This window comes from Gorilla gorilla, chromosome 14, assembly GCF_029281585.2.
Source record: "Gorilla gorilla gorilla isolate KB3781 chromosome 14, NHGRI_mGorGor1-v2.1_pri, whole genome shotgun sequence".
NCBI classification, from domain to species: domain Eukaryota; kingdom Metazoa; phylum Chordata; class Mammalia; order Primates; family Hominidae; genus Gorilla; species Gorilla gorilla.
This window is the reverse complement of record NC_073238.2, coordinates 67,136,392-67,162,528: the sequence shown is the minus strand read 5'-3', so window position 1 is coordinate 67,162,528 and position 26,137 is coordinate 67,136,392. Positions and strand designations below refer to the sequence as shown.

The following is a 26,137-nucleotide window of genomic DNA, read 5'->3' as shown; positions in this document are numbered from 1 at the left end:
AATTTAAGGAAGCCTGGATCCAAATGAAGTACCATGTATCCTGGAACTGGAAGATGGCATTTCCAAAAGTGAAAATTTTATATACATACACACACACACACACACACACACACACACACACATATATATATATTTGTGTTATTCCTTTGGATACATCAGTACTCTGTGTGTGTGTGTGTGTGTGTGTGCATGTGTGTGCTTTGCCATTGTTGCTTTTGTTTGCACTTATTTAATTTATTCAACCAACCAGCATGCACTTTTATTCTGGTCTCCCCAACTCCTTCCCTCCAGCCCTGCTCTGCTTAGCTCTCACTTTTGCTGCAGTTGTACCTAGCCCCTAGAAAAACTGGTGGCAAGGAGCCATCCCTAAGACCCTGCTCTGTTTTCCAGTCCCAGGGGCCATCCAGCAATGCCAGGCCAGTGAGAAGGTGGCCTAACCCTTACACTCTTAGGCCAGTATCCCCTGTCCACCTGCACCACTCTGTTGTCTTCTCCTTCACCTTCCATGAGCCATCTTCCCCCCACCCCCACCCCAACACACACATACAAAGACCCTGCAGGAAATGGCCTCCAGCCAGTTGTCACAGCAGAGCCCGCTGACATTCTAAGGCATCCTCGGTGCATGGCTAATTGCTCTGGCACTTGAGTATTTCTTTGGGTCCCAGGATTCAGCATCCCGCTCTGAGGGATGCAACCACCCCCACACATTCAGAGTCACCGGGATGCTGTTTGGGGGACCAGTAGACAGGATTGAGTGAGGAGGAAAGGGGGCATCCGGGAGTGCAGGACGAGCTGCCCGCGGCGGGAGAGAGAAGGGAGGAGAGAGGTGAGGCGCTGGAAGGGGTGGGGACCGCTGGGCTGGCCCAGGCGGGACCGTGCACCGTGTGTGCGCGCGGCGTTGAAATGCCCTGCATGTCGGGGCAGCGGGACAGATCCCAGGGCGCCCAGGGAGTCTCCGAGTGCCTCACTCCTCCCGCCGCAAACATGACAGAGAACTCCGACAAAGTTCCCATTGCCCTGGTGGGACCTGATGACGTGGAATTCTGCAGCCCCCCGGTGAGTACCGCCAGGGATTCCACACGCAGGGCCCGGGTTGTGTGAGTATCTGGTTCCACAGTTCGGACTCAGGGGTGCATGCCACCGAATGGGTGTGTTGGCGGGGGGATAAATTTGGGTCCCAAATGTGTGGGTGGGATGTCGCCCCACGCGTATGAGTGTGCAGGGGTCACGGCATCCACAGGCGGGTGCGGAGGGACGTCCCGTGGCCGGTAGAGGGTGCAGGTCCTGGGGCGAAGGCCCTGTGCTGCGGGGTTTGCTCATCCCACTTCCACGCCCGACTGCAAAGGACCCTCGGGAGGGAGCGCGGCGAAAGGGGCACCCGTAGGAGCCCGGGCGAGCTGTTTCCCGCCCGACTCCCCACTCCCTGGGGGCTACCGCGTGGGGCCCGGGTGCGCTGGGGGCCGCAGGTGCTGGCGGCACAAACGCGACGGTCCCTCTCCCGCCCCGGCCCGCAGGCGTACGCTACGCTGACGGTGAAGCCCTCCAGCCCCGCGCGGCTGCTCAAGGTGGGAGCCGTGGTCCTCATTTCGGGAGCTGTGCTGCTGCTCTTCGGGGCCATCGGGGCCTTCTACTTCTGGAAGGCGAGCGACAGTCACGTAAGTCCAGAGGGCGGCGCGCGGGGACCCCCGTGTCGCCCATGGTGCCCCTAGGGGGAGCCCGAGCGCGGGCCGGCGAGGGGCGCGCGGCTGCCGGCGGGCCCCTCGGGCCCAGCGTGAGCTCCCCCTCTCCCATCCCACTCTGGCACGCGGCTTTCCGCCTTAGGTCAACGTTGTAGAAAAGCAAGTGAAGGTTTCACGGGAGAAGATTGAAGCGTAGAGTAGGGGAGAATGTAGTGGACGGTCCGAGAAAGGCCGTTCTCGGCTCATCTCCCACTAAGCAGTGGCGCGACCGTGGGGAAGGCACGTCACCTTTTGGCCTCAGTGTACTCGTCCTGAAGGGAAAAAATGGAACTGGACGATCTCTAAGGCCTGTCCCTGCTAAGAAAGGCTGTGGATGTAAAATCCAGGACAAAGATAGTGGAGGAATATTCAGACCCATATTCAGACCCATTGGGAAGGAATTTTTGCCTTTCAGAAGGTTTTTTTGTGACCTAGCCATGAACATTCCCTTCTCTCTCTGGAAAACAAAAACAAAAACAAAAAACAAACAATCAAACAAAACGTCTAACTTCCTTAAAGGTGGAAAATCTCTTTAACAATTAATTCTGGCCTAGTCATCACATGTGGTTTAATAGTAGGTGTTTTACTAACTGCTGTCCTACTTTCTTTGTATGCAACTATTTATTTTAAAGCTCCATGGCTCTCGAGGAGTACAAAGACTGTTTCTAAGTTGACTGGGCAGAGCTCCAGTGTGTTCTCTAAATACTCTGAAAGTGTTCACCTATGTAAAAGGGGGCATTTTATCTTGATGACCACTGCCAGGTCTGGTATAAGCTTATTTCAACTAATGGAAAAGAATTCCATCTCCAGGGCACACACAAAGGGCTCTTTCATAATCGCTATCCTCAGAGGATTGGTGATTGCTGTTTTTTCCTCTCTCCTACCATGAAATGCAAAGCATGAACGAATTCCAGTACTTACAGAAAATGGTGCTGAAAGCAATTCAACCATTTTACACATCACATCTTCTGCAGTCACTGCATAATTTGTATTTTTAACTCAAATGTCTAATGTAGATAAGCATGCCATTTAGCACCAAGTCTGTTTTAGAGACTATATCAAATTTACAAGCATCGATTTGTAAGATCAGAATTGCACTGTATTTTGTGGGTATTTGAAAAGTGCCTTAATGTATTTGTATTTTAAATATAGAAGCTGGGCCAGATGCTCATGTTTGAAACAGCAAATGTGAATAAGAGAATGATTTCAATATCTACATCTCCATTAATAGCAGGGTTTAGATTGTCATCTCTTTGGGAAATTCTGTGGTTTTAGAATGTAAATGCTATCTTTTAAATAACAAAGCCTCAATGGTATAGGTCAATGGGGGATAACAATAGCTATGCTTTTTTTTGATAAAGATTCTGGACATGATATATTTTAAAATGAATACCATTTGTCATTTAATTATTCAAGGTAAACATCACTAACTGACAGGCTTCTAAAAAGAGAGATTAAGCAATCATACTGAATAAGCACAGCTCCCTTTTTTCATATATTTTACTTTACTGCAAGATGGTTGGTTGTCTGCTTCAGGAAAGCAGTATTAAATTCTAAGAATTCAGAGGAATAGTGAATCACATTTTATTGTCAACAATCAAAATTATTGCTATATCCTATACAGACAGGAGAATGAAGAAAATCATGATAGTTTTTTTCTCCCTGATCCATATGACTTAAGTATGAAAAACAAATCACAAAATACTAAATAGAGTAACTTTGGCACCATCTAGGCATAGCACATGCACAGGTCTGCTTTGCCTGAATACAAATCTAAATAGCTCAGACAAAACGTAATCAAAAAAGGTAAGTCTTTGTCAAACAGAAAGACTTGTCAAACCAAATGGATTATCCACTCTTTGGGGATTATCTGTGCCTCGGCTCCTCTATATTGGTTTATAGAGGAGAACCAGCTGTAATTCACCTCCTATCCTTTTCATGTGGGTAAATCCCCTTAGGACAGGTTTACTGAAATTTAGCTGGAGGACTATGAAGCACCGGAGTACTAATAATCAGGGGACAACTGAACTGGGCTCCAATATTGAGGCCATTTTTCATCCACATTATTGCAAATGGAACAAGGCATTGAAATATGGGAAATTTCCACCAATATGAGATAACTGACAACCCCACCCTGTGGGATGAGGGAAGGAAATCATTGCTTGGGGCCTTTCCTCTCAGACTAATTTTTCTAGACATTTTCCCAAACATTATGTAATTAATCTTATAGAACATAGGCCTTATTAAAAACTCATTAGCAAATATCCTTGGCTGTAAAAAGCACCATATTGAGCAGAATTTTGGCGAATAATAAATTTCATCTTATTTGGATAAAAATAGCCTTGGGTGTCCACAGCTCCATGTACTTAGAGCAGATAAGGTAATTGCTGCTCCAACAGCCCAGCCTCGTCCCCATCTCAGAGTCTAGTATGTTAGAAACTGGACTGCCTCCTCCCCCCACATCCTCCCCTAGTAGCTTCAGGAGGGGGACAGCTTCACTGCTGTCCCCATGCAGATGGCGCAGTGCACATAAAAGGTGGGCTGCAGGCCAGGCGTGGTGGCTCACGTCTGTAATCCCAGCACTTTGGGAGGCCAAGGCAGGAGGATCACTTGAGGTCAGGAGTTCAAGACCAGCCCGGCCAGCATGGTGAAATCCCATCTCTACTAAAAATGCAAATAAAGTCCGGGCGCGGTGGCTCACGCCTGTAATCCCAACACTTTGGGAGGCCGAGGCGGGTGGCTCACGAGGTCAGGAGATCGAGACCATCCTGGCTAACATGGTGAAACCCTGTCTCTACTAAAAATACAAAAAAAATTAGCTAGGCCTGGTGGCGGGCGCCTGTAGTCCCAGCTACCTGGGAGGCTGAGGCAGGAGAATGGTGTGAACCCGGGAGGTGGAGCTTGCAGTGAGCGGAGATTGCGCCACTGCACTCCAGCCTGGGCGACAGAGCAAGACTCCGTCTCAAAAAAAAAAAAAAAAAAATTAGCTGGGCGTGGTGGCGCATGCCTGTAGTCCCAGCTCCCTGGGAGGCTGAGGCAGGAGAATGGCTTGAACCTGGGAGGCGGAGGTTGCAGTGAGTCGAGATTGTGCCACTGCACCCCAGCTTGGGTGACAGAGCAAGACTCCATCTCAAAAAAAAAAAAAAAAAAGGTGGGCTGCAGCTGCACAACCAAGATGCCCTAGGTCAAGCTTGTCCAATCCGTGGTCCTGCATGCGGCCCAGGGCAGTTTTGAATACAACCCAACACAAATTCGTAAACTTTCTTAAAACATTATGAGATTTTTGGGTTTTTTTAGATTTTTTTAAAAAATTCATCAGCTATCGTTAGTGTTAGTGTATTTTATGTGTGGTCCAAGACAATTCTTCTTCCATTGTGGCCCAGGGAAGCCAAAAGATTGGATATCCCTGCACCTAGTTAGGGAGGCTTTCTGGGGAGAAGACAGCCAGGGATAGTGGTGGAGGAATGTGAAATTCAAACCACAGGCCACTCTTCTAGTGTGACAACCTTATCTCCTTAAGAACTGCTAATAATTTAGAAATGGTTATGTTCTTAAATGTTGCATTGCTTTACTAGTAAAAGCTTATGTGCAATGTTCTTAAAAAAAAAAAAACACAGAACCTCTTGTCACATGAGTGGAAGACACTCACATGGGTGTTTCCTGCCAGGCTCCTTCTGACAGTCATCACTGACCCATATGAACACTGGCTGCTCAGAGAGCACCGGACAGAACAGAGCCTTCTTTCCAAACCTCACCTGCAGGAGTCCCGTCTCAGCCAAAGAAAACAGGTTTCCCAAACCTGGCTGATCATAAGGGCCACCTGAGGGGAAAGGGGAAAAGAGACTGGTGGGCTGTGCTCTAGCTCCACTAAATCAGAACCCCCAGGAGTGGTTCTTGTGATCAGGGAAGCCTAGGAGACAGTAAATTGCAGACATCTAAGTTCTTCAGAAAGAGACAGGGAAGGAGGGGCAATGAGGGATGGTTGAGCTGAAAAAGGACACTGGTATTTTCTGTCCTGCTGAATGAATGCTGTTCCTAAAAGAGTGCTGGATAGCAAAGCCATTTCTGTATCTCTGCTGATAATAAAATAGTGCACTGTGGGTCTTGTAATAATGAGTTTTCTTCAAGAAATGGATCCAACAATAACAGATCCTTTTTCCAGTGTTTGTGCATGTAGCAGTCACTCTTCATAATGAGGAAGAAAAATCAGACTTGAATTGGATCTGAGCTATTTGCAGTTTTGACTGGCTGACCTGACATTAAGTAGCAACAGTTTTTCATCAGTTCTCATTCCTCCACTTTAAAGATTTATATATATGTGTATATATACATCTATAATTTATACATGATATGTAATATATCATATGTAAGATATAGAGATATACCTATGCATCTAAATCCAAAAAACAAAGAAACCCACCTCCTAGCTCTGCCACACAGAAAGGTCTACCAGGACAGCAGGACACTGAGCAGGAGCAGCGTCTGAGTTATTTTGAAACCGGTGCAGTAATCAGGTGTCTGAGCCCTTTAGGTCAGCTAATTAGTGGCAAACTTTAAAAAAAAATGTTTTAAGTATTGAAATTTGTCTTTCTAACAAAATGTTACTCAGAAATGCAACACATAAGACAGAAAAAGCAGAGCCACTCTGGTTAGACTATGGATGGACAGGAGGGAACAGAGCGCCACAGTGCCATCCTCACCTCTAGGCCATGCCCGGGAGATCCCAACAGTTCTAAGGACATAGATGAAAGCCACCTATGAGGTCCAACTTCATTATACACTCGTGGCAACTCACAAGATCCAGAGATGAGTGGTGTGGCCACCTGTTTTCCTGATTACTGGACCGATGCTCTTCTGCAGTGCCAGGTCCCTTCCCCTCTTCCACACTCCCCACACATCTCATAACAAAATGCCCTACAGCACCATGGGCCTGCCCCATAGAGTCGTTTAGGGAGTACTACCATTTTGAGCTGAAACAAACGTGCACATTGGCATTCCTCTCCACACATGCTGCTCTATATCAAGCATACCCTGGTCCTGTCTGCAGTCCTTTCCATATACCTAATACCATATACCATATACCTGAGACACTGCATGCCTAATCTTGACCAAAGGATGAAAACAACTTGTGAAACTGAGGTGCCACTGCAGACATGTTCAGCTGGGAGCCCAGTTAACCTTCTGCCTCCTCAATTTCCATTTATCCATCAATAGTGCTCAACCCAGAGGCATAATAGAATTGAGCTTTAGAGAAAGAAAGACCTATGCCCAAGCGCCCTTCCCACAGCTTCTGATTTGATTTCTCCAGGGTGAAACCCAGGCATGGTACCCAGAGAGTCTACCCAGATGCTTCTAAAGTACAGCCAGCATTGCAAATTATGGAGCTATTGGAATAGGTGTCAGAGGCAACCAAAGTCTTTACTCTTAAGGTATTTTTAAGGAAATCATTGCATTAACTGATTGTTGTATGAATGAAGTCGTCATATATAAATGTATTATTATTAAGGACTATCTCATGTATCTCTGAAACATATGGATGCTACCTCATACACTGCCCTTCTAAAGATAAGCCCTGAATTGCTCAAAAAAGAAAGCATCACTAACTCTTATGCTCACTTTCAGATTTACAATGTCCATTACACCATGAGTATCAATGGGAAATTACAAGATGGGTCAATGGAAATAGATGCTGGGAACAACTTGGAGACCTTTAAAATGGGAAGTGGAGCTGAAGAAGCAATTGAAGTTAATGATTTCCAGAATGTAAGTATATTTCATGCATTTAGAGAATTTAACCAGGCAAGCCTGGGGGACTTTTCTAATTCAAGGAGAAGCAGCGTTTCTCACACACATCCAAATGGTAACTGTTCTTTATAGCAGTTGTAGTGCCACTAATCCACTACAGGTAGCATATTCTCTCTGAGAAAGGACCAGACTTTGTCCTTCATATTTGCAAAAGAAAAAAACAACACTTCAGTTGTAAAATACCAAAAACAAAAAGAACCACCTTTATTGAATTCATGTACATAAGGATTTAGCTGTTTTGAAAAACATTTTTTACTTCTAGGAAATTAAAGGTATGTCCCTAGAAATCAAAATAAAACTTGATTTTCAAAACTGGAAGAAAAAAACCACAATACCATAGCATTGAAAAGAGCAGGTTCTTCTTGGAATTATATAAAAGTCTTGGCAGAAAGACTTGAAGGAGCTATTTCTTTTCAAGCGGATTTCTGTAACGTGATGAATAAAATGCTCAAAACAATCCAAGAATGTTGCAAGGTTTGAAATTTAAATTTCTGAAGAAGAGGGAAATTTTAATGACCTAATAATCTCATCAACAACAGGTGGGATCTATTTGCATACTTTTCTCAATTCCAATTTCCTATTTAATCCAGAAAATGACCATGAGCAAATTCTCCTATTATAGCATATGTTTTCTAACCATAGCATATTACCATAGCATATTAGAGATAAAACATTCACATCTCCTTTGAAAAGGAGACTGTTTTGTTTTGATTTTTTAACAAAAATTTCATTTACAGGCAATTTGAGACATTAAGCTGTGCAGCAATGTTTCGGTGTACATCTGCAAACCAAAGTGTCACTTCAGGCCGAATTTCCTGTTGGCCAACATAAATATTTTATGCTCTTTCATGTTTTACTATAAGGAAGAGGCATCACTATTTGTGTACTCCTGTTAAATCTGCAGATGGAGTAGGTGAAACTTCATAATGAAAAAAGCCTCTTGAAAATAATGTCTCTTCTGATAGTTTATTGGTCCACAAACACCTCATCGACCCATCTTCCTCTGATTGATGAGAAAAGCTAAAGATGCTTTTCATTTGAGTGAAAGCACTCCTCTTGTTGGTACCAAAATATACCTCATAAGTCCATTTGAATACCCAACAGATGCTAACATTAGAGCTACTGTGATGTCAGATATTATTTGATCATGACAAGGACTATGTTCAGAATGGTCTCTGCCCTGGGGACAGCCTCTGCTGCTCTGTATGTGCCCAGATGCACTTTGTTTAGTCATAGCTTTGCAGATGATTCTGCTCAATGCACAAGTATAATTTCTCTGCACTTATTAAAGGCTTTTACTGCAAGACCCAGGACAGGGTAAAATCATTTTTTCTTTGTACTACTCAATATAAACTAATAAAATGTGACTCCCCAACACACATTATTCAATTCAGAAATTGAATGCCTGTGGTGTGCCACAATATTAAGATATGCAAAGGGAGCTACAAAGATGAATAAGAAAAGATTCATCTTTCTTGAGATGTTCATGTATCAAAAATATTCTTTTAACATATTTTAATCCCAAACCTATATTTCTGTTTTATAATCCTTTGGTTCTTTTCTAATAATGGTATCGATTGTGTTTTGTTCTCATAGACCAACAGGGCCATAGATATTTTATAAACTGATCAATTCTCTTTGATAGCTTCCACATTTCTCTAAGTCAGAACTGGTGAGTAGAACATTTTTTTGATGGATAGAACCTGTTATGGGTTTAAACAAGCCTGAACTTTTGAAAACACATGAATCAGCCACTATGGTACCTACACTATTACTTTCTCCTGTATTTTGAATCAACAGTCAAATTCAAGAAGCATTTATTGAGACATACTGTGTGCAAGGGATGATGCTAAGCAGGCGGAATGCAAAAATGATTGACTCTTCCCTCAAGGACCCTTCAGTTCAGTTCAGGAGGCAGACATACACACAGAAATAGCTTCCGGTTAGCTTGGAAAACGTGTTCCAATGAGTTATGAACAGAGAGGAAACATCCTTCCTGAATAGGGGACTGGAGCAGGTCTTACAGAGGTAGAGATGACCAAATCAGGTCCTGAAGAATAATTAGGATTTCAACTGTCAGACAGGTAGGGGAAGGCTCTCCAGGCCCAGGGAAAAATAGTGAACATGAATGTGCAGTCTCGCTCCAAGGTTCTAATTCTAAGTTGCCCAGTTCAGCCCAACTTGGGGAAGGAAAAAAGATGGGGATGCAGGTGGGGCTAGATTATAAAAGGTTTTGAATTGTAAATGAACAGTCTCCCTGGTTCGTCCAGGACCCCACCAAGATTTTAGTAGAACCCCGTGGAAGAAAACAACCCCTGATGGAGGATAGCACTGAAAAAAGTGCTCCAGGCTCTCCACCCTGAGAGATAGAAAACCCAAGTTCATTCATACTTTATGAGTTACATTCTAGTTATACTCTCACAAGCACCAGTGCTGTTGCTTTAAGCCAACCCCCTCGGACTGAATGCCCCATTTATATAACAAAAAGCCTTAGAAATTGAAAGAATATCCCATCAAAAAGTGGGCGAAGGATATGAACAGACACTTCTCAAAAGAAGACATTTATGCAGCCAAAAAACACATGAAAAAATGCTCATCATCACTGGCCATCAGAGAAATGCAAATCAAAACCACAATGAGATCCATCTCACACCAGTTAGAATGGCAATCATTAAAAAGTCAGGAAACAACAGGTGCTGGAGAGGATGTGGAGAAATAGGAACACTTTTACACTGTTGGTGGGACTGTAAACTAGTTCAACCATTGTGGAAGTCAGTGTTGCGATTCCTCAGGGATCTAGAACTAGAAACACCATTTGACCCAGCCATCCCATTACTGGTTATATACCCAAAGGATTATAAATCATGCTGCTATAAAGACACATGCACACGTATGTTTATTGCGGCACTATTCACAATAGCAAAGACTTGGAACCAACTCAAATGTCCAACAATGATAGACTGGATTAAGAAAATGTGGCACATATACACCATGGAATACTATGCAGCCATAAAAAATGATGAGTTCATGTCCTTTGCAGGGACATGGATGAAGCTGGAAACCATCATTCTCAGCAAACTATCGCAAGGACAAAAAACCAAACACCGCATGTTCTTACTCATAGGTGGGAACTGAACAATGAGAACACATGGATACAGGAAGGGGAACGTCACACACCAGGAACTGCTGTGGGGAGGGGGGAGGGATAGCATTAGGAGATATACCTAATGCTAGATGACGAGTTAGTGGGTGCAGCGCACCAACATGGCACATGTATACATATGTAACAAACCTGCACATTGTGCACATGTACCCGAAAACTTAAAGTATAATAATAATAAAATTTAAAAAAAAAGAAATTGAAAGAATAAACTGATGGGCATATGGGGGTTCACTGTATAATCCTTTTAATTTTGTGAATATTTGAAATTTTTATTTAAAAATCTAGAGAAAGTAAAGATAGCATAACCTGTCAATTCAGCCTCCAACTATAAGGTAAAGGAAAAATGAAATGAAACTCATTTATATTAAAAATATGGACTTCATATGTAAATGTTCAGCCAGATGCACTAGAAGATATAAAGTCAAACACTTATAGTAGTAGCTGAATGACTGTCAATGCCACAGCCCAAAATGCAGACAGACACAAGTGTGTGTTGGCAATTTAAATGCTATGTAATTTTCTCAAACCGTGAAGAAAAGTACTGTTTTCTCTCCATTTCACAGTAATTGCATTCCTAGGAAATTTGTTGTACATTAAGACTATGCCAAAAATTACTTTGTGTTTACATATAAAACAACATTGGGTTCTAGACACTGATATTTACAAACAGGTTTTTTTCCTCCAACCCAGGACAATTAGTTCTTCAGGACTGTCCCAGGCTCTGCAGGACCTGACATCCCTGGGCCCTGTGCAATAAAGGTCAGGAGTGCCCCCAATCTTTGTGACAAGAAACTTCTCCAAGGATTTCTAAAGTGCCCTCTTGGGGACACGAACTCCTACCATCCTTGGGAACCTCTGGTTTAAGCCATAGAAATAGATGAGATACCTTAGAAAGAAAAAAATGTGCAGCCAAGGTAAGATTACGTCACTGTTTTGAAAAAAGAATGTTAGATTCTTGGACTCTCCACTCATCACCCTTGCTAGCAAATTTCTTCATTACCACCAGCTTCTAAAGCCTGTTTGTTTGCAAAAACAGGAGGTTTGCTTGGCTTTCTTGTGCTTCTTTTAGTTCCCTCTGTTTAATCTCTTAATATATCTGGCTGTTTGATGTGGAGTTTTTGCTAGACACGGTGGTTAATATGTGTGAATTCTTTCCCACACTTCCTACCCCATGGGGGTTTCAGTTCTCACTGCGGTGTGTCGACTGTCAGAACCAACTTAACACTAGATTCCCATTCAGTGCTGCGAGTCATTCAGTAGAATCAGCTTTCCCCTTTGGGGATATGGTGACGGAGATGTGTGCGTTCCCTCCACACATCTCACATTCAGGGGATGTGTTTGAAGTTAAGAGAAAATGTCACATAAGAAGGCATCATCTCCCTCCCTGCCTTCTGTTTTTCAAACTATGAGTCCTAAATTTACATGCCAAATAAGAGCAGCAGCCCTACAGGAGGTAGCATAAGAGAAAGCAGTTATTCTCCACGTGTATTCCTCAGGCTGCCAGTGGAGCATCACTTGGCTTGTTAGAAATGCAGATTTTAGGCCCCACCCCAGACCTACTGAATGGGAAACTGGGGGTGGGGCACAACACTGTTTAATTTAACAAGTCCTCCAAGTGAATTTTTTTTTTTTTTTTTTGAGATGGAGTCTCGCTCTGTCGCCAGGCTGCAGTGCAGTGGTGCGATCTTGGCTCACTGCAACCTCTCCGCCTCCTGGGTTCAAGCGATTCTCCTGCCTCAGCCTCCCTAGTAGCTGGGACTACAGGTGCACGCCACCACACCCAACTAATTTTTGTGTTTTTAGTAGAGATGGGGTTTCACCATGTTGGCCAGGATGGTCTCCATATCTTGACCTCGTTATCCTCCTGCCTCGGCCTCCCAAAGTGCTGGGATTACAGGCATGAGCCACCGCCCTGGCCCAGGTGATTTTTTAATTTGCCTTTTTAAAATTGTTACATAATATTTTATATATTTATGAGATATATGTGATATTTTGTTACATGAATAGGATGTGTAATGATAATGTTAGGGTATTTGGTTTTCATTTCTATGTGTTGGGAACATTTCAAGTCCTCTCTTCTAGCTACTTTGAAACATACAATACATTGTTGCTAACTATAGTCACCCCACTCTGCTACTGAACATTAGAACTTATTTCTTCTATCTAACTGCATGTTTGTACCACCCATTAACCAACCTGTCTTCATTCCCCCAGCTCTACCCATATATCCTTCTCAGCCTCTGGTATCTATCATTACTTTCTGCTTCCATGAGATCAACTTTTTTAGCTCCCACATAGGAGAGAGAACATATGACATTTGTCTTTCTGTGCCTGGCTTATTTCATTTAACATAATGACCTCTGGTTCCATCCATGTTACTGGAAATGACATGATTTCGTTCTTTTCTATGGCCAAATAGTATTCCATTGTGGATATATATATATATACCAGTGATCCTTCTCCCTTCCAAGTAGCTGGGACTACAGGCACACACACCACACCTAGCTAATTTTTAAAATTTTTTTGTAGAAATGGGGTCTCACCATGTTGCCCAGGCTGGTTGCGAACTCCTGGGCTCAAGCAATCCTTCTGCCTCAGCCTCCCAAAATGTTGGGATTACAGGCATGAGACACTATGCTTGGCCCTTTTTTATTCTTTTTTATTTATTTTTGTCTGACTGGGTTATTTCAAAAGACTTCTTTTCAAGTTCTGAGATGCTTGAAATAGTCTATTGTTGAATCATTTTTTTTTTATTTGAGACGGAGTCTGGCTCTGTCGCCCAGGCTGAAGTGCGGTGGTGCCATTTCAACTCACTGCAACCTCCACCTCCTGAGTTCAAGCGATTCTCCTGCCTCAGCCTCTTGAGTAACTGGGATAACAGGCGTGCACCACCATGGCCAGCTATTTTTTATTTTTTTGTATTTTTAGTAGAGATGGGGTTTTGCCATGTTGGCCAGGCTGGTCTCGAAGTCCTGACCTCAGGTGATCCACTCACCTTGGCTTCCCAAAGTGCTGGGATTACAGGTGTGAGCCACTGTGCCTGGCCTCTATTGTTGAATCTTTTAAGTGTATATTGTATTTCATTCAATGAATTCTTCGGTTCTATAATTTCTATTTCATTCTTTTTCATAATATACATCTCCTTATTAAATTTCTCATTCATATCCTAAATTGTCTTTCTGATTTCTTTGTCATGTTTTTCAGTATTCTCTTGTATCTCACGGAGCTTCTTTAATATCAATATTTAATTTTTTTTCTGGGATTTCATAAATTTGTTTTTGATTGTGATCTGTTGCTGGAGAATTATTGTATTCCTCCGGGAGTGTCATGTTTTATTGCTTTTTCATGCTTCCTGTGTCCTTGTGTTGATATCTGTGCATCTGATTTAATAGTTGCTTATTACAGTTTTTTAAATTTGCTTTCATAGGGGTGGACTTTTGGTGTTGGTTAGGTAGGGCGCTTCAGCTTTCATTCTAGGTGCATGCAGTAGTATAGTCTCTGTATGTTTTTTTGTTTTTTGTTTTTTGTTTTTTTAGCTGTAAACAGCATCAGTGGTGTCTGTGATTTTTCTTGGTAGCTTAAGGTGTGGTTGTTAATGAAGACTGTTCTGAAGTTTTGCTGGGGACCCAGGGGATTTTTGATACAAGGGAAGGTTTGTGAACCACTGATAAAAAGAAACTTGGGTCCAAAGGTTATTGCCATCACTTTAAAAGCTTTGTTACCTTGAACACCTTTCTGTTCATATGGTAATCTTCAACCCTGGCATCAACCCTTTAAATTATAAACACCTGGGGAGCTTTTAAGACTCCCAATACCTGGGCCCCAAAGCAAACCAATCAAATGGGAATCTCTGGGAAGGGGCCCAGGCGTCTGTGTTCTTAAACCCTCTACAGTGAATTCAGGTGCAGTTAAGAGCCAAGCCTCAGCAGTAAGCCTCGGAGTTCCTCTTCTGTAAAGTGGGGATAATGCCCCTGTCTCTCTGAGTGAGCAGTAGTGCTGGGAGAAATAGGTGAAATGAGTTACATATGTATACATGATTAATTAAGCCACAAGACAAATAATAAAGAGCTTGAGGAAGAATGAGCCTTTTCTTCTGTGTTTTGCAGTCCTTTACTCACCAGCTTCTGTAGGGCTCCTGGCTCTGTGACTACATAAGGTAGAGCTATCCATGAATCCCCTCCAGCATGACTTACATTTAATTTTCTTCTTCATTGTAAAGGGCTGAATCTTGAGCCAGGATCCCTAGATTTTAAGTGTTTTCTTCCCCCATTCTTTATCACTGGCCCTGGTACCATTTCTATATCATTCCAACACTTGCCTCAACTCAACAGAGGACTGATAAGGTTCAGATTTGTGCTAGTATCTCCATTATTATACCATAAAAATTGTAGGCCTTTATTTTAGGTTCACTAGTCCTGAAACTAACAGCAGCAGGAGGAGAGTAAACATTCTTGGGACAGAACATCCTGTTACCCCTCATGTCCTCTGTGGGTAGAATCGGGGCTGTGCTTTCAGCCAAGACTGGAGCTTTGTGGCTGATGTTTCCCTTGAGGCAGGTCCTAGGCAGACCAAGAGAAGATATTGTTTATATCTCTCAGGAGACAAAAAAAAAAAAACATCTAAGTCCTTGGGTAAGGTATAGAAGGAAAGTTCAGAACCAGGTGCTGTAGAAAGTTTTACTGTTTACTCTGGGCTCAGTAACCTAGGAAAATTCTGAATTCATAGAATTAATTAATTTGACCAACATCTTTTGAATAGCTTTGTGGGGTCACCAAAAAAGAAAACAGAAAAGATTCAAATACTGATCTCAAGAAGCTTATAACTAAGTAGGCTGTGTATAGTTGAGTAAGCATCCCAGTTGAGGAATGAAGACGGGAGGACTTAGGGGAGAGCAGAGGAAAGACAGCTGCTTAGGCTGAGATGTTCAGAGAAGGCTGCATGGAGAAGGTGGCATTTCATCTGAGCTTGTGAATATAGATGGAATAACTAACATATTCTGTCCCAGCTCAAATATCATCCCCTCATTGAGTCACCTCCCCTGACTATGCTGTCTAAATTACCACCTCATCATTCCTGTCTTATTTTTCTTCTTAACAGTTATTACCTGACTTTATCTCTATTCTTGTTTGTTTGTTTGTTTTTATTTTTTTGAGACAGAGCCTCGTTCTGTCACCCAAGCTGGAGTGCAGTGGCGATCTTGGCTGTCTGCAACCTCCGCCTCCTGGGTTCAAGCAATTCTCCTGCCTCAGCCTCCCAAGTAGCTGGGATTACAGGAGCCCACTACCACACCCGGTTAATTTTTGTATTTTTTAGTAGAGACAGGGTTTCACCATGGTGGCCAGGCTGGTCTCAAACTCCCGACCTCAGGTGATCTGCCCGCGTTGGCCTCCCAGTTCTGGTGGCATAAGCCACCATGCCCGGCTGTTTTTGTTTGTTTTTTGTTTTTGTTTTGAGACGGAGTCTTGCTCTGTTGCCCAGGCTGTGGAGTGCAGTGGCGCGATCTCGGCTCACTGCAAGCTCTGCCTCCCCGGTTCACCCTATTCTCCTGCCTCAGCCTCCCAAGTAGCTGGGACTACAGGTGCCCGCCACCACGCCTGGCTAATTTTTTTTTTTTTTTTTTTTTTTTTGTATTTTTAGTAGAGATCGGGTTTCACCGAGTTAGCCAGGATGGTCTTGATCTCCTGACCTCGTGATCTGCCTGCCTCGGCCTCCCAAAGTGCTGGGATTACAGGCATGAGCCACTGCGCCCGGCCGCCCGGCTGTTTTTTATTATTGGTAAATAATGCTAAAAGGTAAGTTCCATGAGGGCAGTTCCATCTCTTTTGTTCATCCCTATCCCTAGCACCCGGAACAGCATCTGGAACACAGTAGACACTCAATAAATCGAATAAATGAACAAATGGATAGATAGATGGATACACTTTTGTTTCATAGGGCATCACAGGAATTCGTTTTGCTGGAGGAGAGAAGTGCTACATTAAAGCGCAAGTGAAGGCTCGTATTCCTGAGGTGGGCGCCGTGACCAAACAGAGCATCTCCTCCAAACTGGTGGGTACCAACATGCCTGAGACAGGGAGACTGCTTGGCAAACATTGTTTGAAGGCACAACCTTTTTGGTTTTTATTTTTTGTTTTTATTTTTATTTTTATTGAGACAGAGTCTCACTCTGGAGTGCAGTGGCGCTTTTGGCTCACTGCATCCGATTCTCCTGTCTCAGCTTCCTGAGCAGCTGGGACTACAGGGACGCCACCACGTCCAACTAACTTGTTGTATTTTTAATAGATACAGGGTTTCACCATGTTGGCCAGGCTCTTCTTGAACTCCTGGCCTCAAGTGACCTGCCTGCCTCGGCCTCCCAAAGTGCCAGGATTATAGGAGTGAGCCACCGCGCCCAGCCTAAAGGCACAACACTTTTGGTTTCTAGTATCTGGATAGGTTCATGACTAGATGGTAAATTCGATTTCTTCTCTGCCAAAGGAATTTAAACTGTTTTTGTCCTACTGGGGTCAAGGGATTCTTCTCACATGATATAGTATATTTAAACGTTTTGGGAAGCCACATTTTAAAGTGCATAAAGGGGCTGGGTGCTCATATGGCCTTATTTGCCTGAGGTTAGGGAACTATCTGATCTGTGGTTAAGACTCCACAATAGAGGCAGGCATGGTGGCTCATGCTGGTAATCCCAGCACTTTGGGAGGCCGAGGTGGGCAGTTCATTTAAGCCCAGGAATTCGAGACAAGCCTGAACAACACGGCAAAACCCTGTCTCTACTAAAAATACAAAAAATTAGCTGGTCATGGTAGTGCGTGCCTATAGTCCCAGCTACTCAGGAGGCAGAGGTGGGAGGATCACTTGAGCCCAGGAGATTGAGGCTGCAGGGAGCTGAGATTGCACCAGTGCACTCCAGGCTGGGCAACAGAATGAGACCCTATCTCAAAAAAAAAAAAAAAAAAACCCGAAAGAGACTCCACAATAAAGACAAAGGACTCCATTAAGATAGGGTCTTCATTAAAGGGACCCACAACAGCGGATCACACAGCCTCTGCTGGAAAGCAGCCACAGGGCACTCATCCCCCACCCCAACACCAGCCAGCATCACTGAGGGTGGTTCTAATTGTTTTGCCCTACATTAAGCTGAGATAGCTCCTCCTACAACTTCTTCCCATTGGTTCAGGTTCAGCCCATTGAAGCTACACAACATATATCTAATTCCTTTTCTATGTGTCAAACCTGTGAGTTTTTAAAACATGTTTCTTTCATTTATTATTAATAACTTGCCTTTGAGCTTGATTTTTTTAAAATTTACTTTAGGAATTGCATACAGAATTCTAAAGACACATTTAACAATAATACCTTACTTTTAATGGTAGTTTAGGGCTTACAAAATGGTTCCATTGATTATTGTCTTTTATTTGAGTTGTGGCAGGATAGAGTGGAGAGAAAATGGGCTTTGAAGTCAGAAAAACGTGGATTTACATCTCAACTCTCATACTCCCTATGGATATTGTCATCTGCAAGCTGGGGGTATGCATACAGTGCCCATGGCCCTCAAATCTACTTGATGGTTGACAGATGGCTGCTGCTCATTGTTGTTAATTTTATTATGATCATCTTTGATCCTCCCGGTATTCCTGAGAGGGAGGGAAAGCAAGTATCAGCTCCCTCAAGGCAAAAGAGGAAAACTATATGGGTTAGCAAAGGTGCCTGGAAACTGCCTGACTGTTTGCCCCCATAGGAGCAGCTGCAGGCGGTGTCTCAAAACAGAACAAAACAAAAGCTAAAAAACAAACCCGTGAGTTTGTAAAGCTGACTACCATTTCCTGTTTTCTCTTTTCTACTCTGTTTCCCATCCATCCTGTGAGATGTATTCCAGACCTTCCTTGCTCTGGTCATTCTCTCCTGATGGTGTTCCAGCTGGTTCCTTATGAGCTGTGCTGTTCAGAATCAAAGGTCATCTTCTCGGTGCGAGTATGTTATACCAAGTATAAAAATGGGACCAAGACCTCCTTTGTTCTGACCCTTGAACTTCTCTTATTGCATTACCATTTTTTATAGTCATATCCCTCAGTTTCTGTCATGAAGACTTCAGTGAACTATAATCCTTGCCATTTTCCCTATAAATAGACCCAGAACTTGTTCTCCTCTCCTGCCTTCTACAAGGACCAATTCCCCAACAATGGCTGACCCAGATTTAATCATAAGTTTGCAGTATATTTTCTGAGTTTTTAAATACATTTTTCCCTGATTTTTAAAAACAATACTGTGTTACTGTAGGAAATTTGAGAGATACATAAAAGTATATATAGAGATGGCCGAATAGGAACAGCTCCAGTCTGCAGCTCCCAGTGAGATCAACACAGAAGGCAGGTGATTTCTGCATTTCCAACTGAGGTACCTGGCTTATCTCACTGGGAGTGGTTAGACAGTGGGTGCACCCCACAGAGAGCAAGCCAAAGCAGGGTGGGGCATAGACTCACCCAGGAAGCTCAAGGGGTTGGGGAACTACCCCCCCAGCCAAGGGAAGTTGTGAGGGACCGTGCCATGAGGAACAGTGCCTTCCAGCCCAGATACTATGCTTTTCCCATGGTCTTTGCAACCTGCAGGCCAGGAGATTCCCTTGGGTGCCTACACCACCAGGGCCCTGGGTTTCAACTGGGTGGCCATTTGGGAAGACACCGAGCTAGCTGCAGAAGTCTTTCTTCATACCCCAGTGGGGCCAGGAACACCAGCAAGACAGAACCATTCACTCCCCTGGAAAGGGGGCTGAAGCCAGGGAGCCAAGTGGTCTAGCTCAGCAGATCCCACCCCCATGGAACCCAGCAAGCTAAGATCCACTGGCTTGAAATTCTCGCTGCCAGCACAGCAGTTTGAAGTCGACCTGGGACACTTGAGCTTGGTGGGGGGAGGGGCATCCGCCATTACTGAGGCTTGAGTAGGCGGTTTTCCTCTCACAGTGTAAACAAAGCCACCAGGAAGTTCGAACTGGGTGGAGCCCACTGCAGCTCCTCAAAGCCGCTGTAACCAGACTGCCTCTCCAGATTCCTCCTCTCCAGGCAGGGCATCTCTGAAAGAAAGGCAGCAGCCCCAGTCGGGCTTATAGATAAAACTCCCATCTCCCTAGGACAGAGCACCTGGGGGAAGGGGCGGCTGTGAGCACAGCTTCAGCAGACTTAAACGTCCCTGCCTGCCAGCTCTGAAGAGAGCAGTGGATCTCCCAGCACAGCACTCAAGCTTGGCTAAGGGACAGACTGCCTCCTCAAGTGAGTCCCTGACCCCCCCGTGCCTGACTGGGAGACACCTCCCAGCAGGGAATGACAGATACCTCATACAGGAGAGCTCCGGCTGGCATCTGATGGGTGCCCCTCTAGGACAAAGCTTCCAGAGGAAGGAACAGACAGCAGTTTTTGCTGTTCTGCAGCCTCTGATGGTGATACCCAGGCATACAGGGTCTGGAGTGGACCTCAGCAAACTCCAGCAGACCTGCAGCAGAGGGGCTTGACTGTTAGAAGGAAAACTAACAAACAGAAAGGAATAGCATCAACATCAACAAAAAGGACATCCATACAGAACCCCATCCAAAGGTCACCAACATCAACGAAAAACCAGTGCAAAAAGGCTGAAAATTCCAAAAACCAGAACGCCTCTTCTCCTCCAAAGGATCACAACTCCTTGCCAACAAGGGAACAAATCTGGATGGAGAATGAGTTTGACGAATTGACAGAAGTAGGCTTCAGAAGATGGGTAATAACAAACTCCTCTGAGCTAAAGGAGCGTGTTCTAACCCAATGCAAGGAAGCCAAGAACCTTGAAAAAAGGTTAGAGGAATTGCTAACTAGAATAACCAGTTTAGAGAAGAACTCAAATGACCTGATGGAGCTGAAAAACACAGCACGAGAACTTCGTGAACCATACACAAGTATCAGTAGCCAAATCCATTCAGTGGAAGGAAGAAAGGATATCCAAGATTGAAGATCAACTTAATGAAATACAGCATGAAGATGAGATTAGAGAAAAAAGAATGAACAGGAATGAACAAAGCCTCCAAGAAATATGGTACTATGTGAAAAAACCAAACCTACATTTGATTGGTGTACCTGAAAGTGACAGGGAGAATGGAACCAAGTTGGGAAACACTCTTCAGGATATTATCCAGGAGAACTTCCCCAACCTAGCAAGACAGGCTAACATTCAAATTCAGGAAATATAGAGAACACCACAAAGATACTCCTCAAGAAGAGCAACCCCAAGACACATAATCATCAGATTCACCAAGATTGAAATGAAGGAAAAAATGTTAAAAGCAGCCAGAGAGAAAGTTCGGGTTACCCACAAAGGGAAGCCCATCAGACTAACAGTGGATCTCTTGGCAGAATCCCTACAAGCCAAAAGAGAGTGGGGGCCAATATTCAACCTCTTCAAGAAAAGAATATTCAACCCAGAATTTCATATCCAGCCAAACTAAGCCTCATAAGCGAAGGAGAAATAAAATCCTTTACAGACAAGCAAATACTGAGAGATTGTGTCACCAACAGCCCTGCCTTACAAGAGCTCCTGAAGGAAGCACTAAATATGGAAAAGAAAAACCAGTACCAGCCACTGCAAAAACATACCAAATTGTAAAGACCATCAACACTATGAAGAAACTGCATCAACTAATGGGCAAAATAACCAGCCAGCATCAGAATGATAGGATCAAATTCACACATAACAATATTAACCTTAAATGTAAATGGGCTAAATCCCCCAATTAAAAGACACAGACAGGCAAACTGAATAAAGAGTCCAGACCCATCGGTGTGCTGTATTCAGGAGACCCATCTCACATGCAAAGACACACATAGGTTCAAAATAAAGGGATGGAGGAATATTTACCAAGCAAATGGAAAGCAAAAAAAGCAGGGATTGAAATCCTAGTCTCTGATAAAACAGACTTTAAACCAACAAAGATCAAAAAAGACAAATAAGGGCATTACATAATGGTAAAAGGATCAATGCAACCAGAAGAACTAACTGTCCTAAATATATATGCACCCAATATAGAAGCACCCAGATTCATAAAGCAAGTTTCTCAGAGACCTACAAAGAGACTTAGACTCCCACATAATAATAGTGGGAGACTTTAACACCCCGCTTTCAATATTAGACAGATCAATGAGACAGAAAATTAACAAGGATATTCAGGACTTGAACTCAGCTCTGGACCAAGCAGACCTAATAGACATGTACAGAACTCTCCACTCCAAATCAACAGAATATACATTCTTCTCAGCACCACATTACAATTATTCTAAAATTGGAAGAAAAACACTCCTCAGCAAATGCAAAAGAATGGAAATCATAACAGTCTCTCAGACCACAGTACAATCAAATTAGAACTCAGGATTAAGAAACTCACTCAAAACTGCAAAACTACATGGAAACTGAACAACCTGCTCCTGAATGACTACTGGGTAAATAACAAAATGAAGGCAGAAATAAAGATGTTCTTTGAAATCAATGAGAACAAAAACACAACGTACCAGAATCTCTGGTACACAGCTAAAGCAGTGTTTAGAGGGAAATTTATAGCACTAAAATGCCCACAGGAGAAAGCAAGAAAGATCTAAAATTGACACCCTAACATCACAATTAAAACAACTAGAGAAGCAAGAGCAAACAAATTCAAAAGCTAGCAGAAGACAAGAAATAACTAAGATCAGAGCAGAACTGAAGGAGAGAGAGACATGAAAAACCCTTCCAAAAATCATTGAATCCAGGAGCTGGTTTTTTGAAGAGATTAATAAATAGATAGACTACTAGCCAGACTAATAAAGAAGAAAAGAGAGAAGAATCAAATGACACAATAAAAAATTATAAGGGGGATATCACCACTGATCCCACAGAAAACAAACTACCATCAGATAATGCTATAAACACCTCTACACAGATAAACTAGAAAATTTAGAAGAAATTCCTGGACACATACACCTTCCCAAGACTAAACCAGGAAGAAGTCGAATCCCTGAATAGACCAATAAGAAGGTCTGAAATTGAGGCAGTAATTAATAGCCTACCAACCAAAAAAAGCCCAGGACCAGACGGATTCACAGCCAAATTCTACCAGAGGTACAAAGAGGAGCTGGTACCATTCTTTCTGTAACTATTCCAAACAATACAAAAAGAGGGACTCCTCTCTAACTCATTTTATGAGACCAGCATCATCCTGATACTAAAACCTGGCAGAGACACAACAAAAAAAGAAAATTTCAGGCCAATATCCCTGATGAACATCGATGCAAAAATCCTCAATAAAATACTGGCAAACTGAATGCAGCAGCATATCAAAAAGCTTATCCACTACGATCAAGTCGGCTTCATCCCTGGGATGCAAGGCTGGTACAACATACACAAATCAATCAACATAATCCATTACCTAAACAGAACCAATGACAAAAACACATGATTATCTCAATAGATGCAGAAAAGGCCTTCAATAAAATTTAACACCGCTTCATGCTAAAAACTTTCAATAAACTAGGTATTGATGGAACATATCTCAAAATAATAAGAGCTATCTATGACAAACCCACAGCCAATATCATAGTGAATGGGCAAAAACTGGAAGCATTCCCTTTGAAAACCAGCACAAGACAAGGATGCCCTCTCTCACCACTCCTATTCAACATAGTGTTGGAAGTTCTGGCCAGGGCAATCAGGCAAGAGAAAGAAATAAAGGGTATTCTAATAGGAGGGGAGGAAGTCAAATTGTCTCATTTTGCAGATTACATGATTGTACATTTAGAAAACTCCATTGCCTCAGCACAAAATCTCTTTAAGCTGATAAGCAACTGCACCAAAGTCTCAGGATACAAAATCAATGTGCAAAAATCACAAGCATTCCTATACACCAATAATAGACAGAGAGCCAAATCATGAGGGAACTCTCATTCACAGTTGCTAAAAGAGAATAAAATACCTAGGAATACAACTTACAAGGGATGTGAAGGACCTCTTCAAGGAGAACTACAAACCACTGCTCACTGAAAAAAGAGACGACACAAATGCATGGAAAAACATTCCATCCTCATGGATGTGAAGAATCAATGTCATGAAAATGGCCATATTGCCCAAAGTAATTTATAGATTCAATGCTATCCCCATCAAGCTACCACTGACTTTCTTCACAGAATTAGAAAAAACTACTTTAAATTTCATGTGGAACCAAAAAAGAGCCCGTATAACCAAGACAATCCTATGCAAAAAGAACAAAGCTGGAGGCATCATGCTACCTGACTTCAAACTATACTACAAGGCTATAGTAACCAAAACAGCATGGTACTGGTACCAAAACAGGTATATGGATCAATGGAACAGAACAGAGCCCTCAGAAATAATGCCACACATCTACAACCATCAGATCTTTGACAAACCTGACAAAAACAAGCGATGGGGAAAGGATTCCCTATTTAACAAATGGTCTTGGGAAAACTGGCTAGCCATATGCAGAAAACTGAAACTGGACCCCTTCCTTACACCTTATACAAAAATTAACTCAAGCTGGATTAAAGACTTAAATGTAAGACCTAAAATCATAAAAACCCTAGAAGAAAACCTAGGCAATACCATTCAGGACATAGGCATGGGCAAAGACTTCATGACTAAAATACCAAAAGCAATGGCAATAAAAGCCAAAATTGACAAATGAGATCTAATTAAATTAAAGAGCTTCTGCACAGCAAAAGAAACTATCATCAGCATGAAGAGGCAATCTACAGAATGGGAGAACAAATTTTTGCAATCTATCCATCTGACAAAGGGCTAATATCCAGAATCTACAAGGAACTTAAACAAATTCACAAGAAAGAAACAACCCCATCAAAAAGTGGGTAAAGGATATGAACAGACACTTCTCAAAAGAAGACATTTATGTGGCCAACAAACATATGAAAAAAAGTTCCTCATCACTGGTCATTACAGAAATGCAAATCAAAACCACAATGAGATACCATCTCATACCAGTTAGAATGGCAATCATCAAAAAGTCAGGAAACAACAGATGCTGGAGAAGATGTGGAGGAATAGGAATGCTTTTACACTGTTGATGGGACTATAAATTAGTTTAACCATTGTGGAATACAGTGTGGTGATTCCTCAAGGATCTAGAACCAGAAATATCATTTGACCCAGCAATCCCATCACTGGGTATATACCCAAAGGATTATAAATCATTCTACTATAAAGACACATGCATATGTATGCTTATTGCAGCACTATTCACAATAGCAAAGACTTGGAACCAACCCAAATGCCCATCAATGATAGACTGGATAAAGAAAATGTGGCACATGTACACTATAGAATACTATGCAGCCATAAAAATGATGAGTTCATATCCTTTGCAGGGACACGGATGAAGCTGGAAACCATCATTCTCAGCAAAGTAACACAGGAACAGAAAACCAGACACCGCATGTTCTTACTCATAAGTAGGAGCTGAACAATGAGAACACATGGACACAGGGAGGGGAACATCACACACCGGGGCCTGTCAGGGAGTGGGAGTGCTAGGGGAAGAATAGCATTAAGAGAAATATCTAATGTAGATGACGAGTTGATGCATACAGCAAACCACCATGGCATGTGTATACCTATGTAACAAACCTGCACATTCTGCGCATGTATCCCAGAATTTAAAAGTATAATTTAAAAAAATTAAAACAGTTGAACTCATGGAGATAGAGAATAGAAGGATGATTACCAGAGGCTGGAACGGTTGGGGGAAGGGAGGATGGTAATGGGTACAAAAAATAGTTATAAAGAATAAAAAATAGAAAAACTAAATAAGACCTAGTATTTGCTAGCACAGCAGGGAGACTGTAGTAAAAAATAATTATACATTTAAAAAAAAAACTAACAGTATAACTGGATTGTTTGAAACAAAGAATAAATGCTTGCAGTAATTACCCTGATGTGGTAATTATGCATTGCATGCTGGTATCAAAATATCTTAGGTAACCCATAAGTATATACCTACTATAGATCCACAAAAATTAAAAATAAAAAAAGAAAATAGGTGTAAGAATCTTGACTAAAATATTAGTAAAAGGAATATAGCCATATGTTGAATAAGTAACATGTCATGACAAGGTAAGGTTTATTTCAGGGATGTACAAATGGTTCAATACTGGGACATCTTAGGGAAAAAAAAGTATAGATAATAAAATTACCTACAATTGCATAATCCACAAAAAGCTAATGCTAATGTTTTTGTGAATTTTCTCCGTGTGTGTGTGTGTGTGATAGTCTTTCTATAAGGGAAATTATCCTGTTGTACATGCTTATTATTGTCATAACTTTAGTTCTTCTAAAATGTAGATTATAATGGACATAGGCTTTATCATATGATTATAATTTTAAAAGTCTTTTATTCTTAAATACTTCAGGTATCTTCAATTTTTCATTATTTCAAATA

The 26,137-nt window shown here is 42.4% G+C and overlaps 1 protein-coding gene across 6 annotated transcripts in view; it reads left to right on the top strand.

Annotated features, from left to right (window-relative positions):
- Positions 1 to 619: 619 nt before the first annotated feature.
- The window catches only part of CNMD (chondromodulin), a 36,867-nt gene continuing 11,349 nt past the window's right edge, over positions 620 to 26,137 (top strand). The window contains exons 1-4 of one of the 6 annotated variants that reach the window (XM_055359936.2): positions 620 to 1,056; positions 1,515 to 1,655; positions 7,341 to 7,481; positions 16,621 to 16,734. In XM_055359936.2, coding sequence (XP_055215911.2) covers positions 904 to 1,056; positions 1,515 to 1,655; positions 7,341 to 7,481; positions 16,621 to 16,734 — 549 coding nt within the window. In that variant the 5' untranslated portion in view covers positions 620 to 903. The remainder of the gene's footprint in view (positions 1,057 to 1,514; positions 1,656 to 7,340; positions 7,482 to 16,620; positions 16,735 to 26,137) is intronic. The other 5 variants (XM_019039579.4, XM_019039580.4, XM_004054563.5 and 2 more) reach the window with 5 other exon arrangements.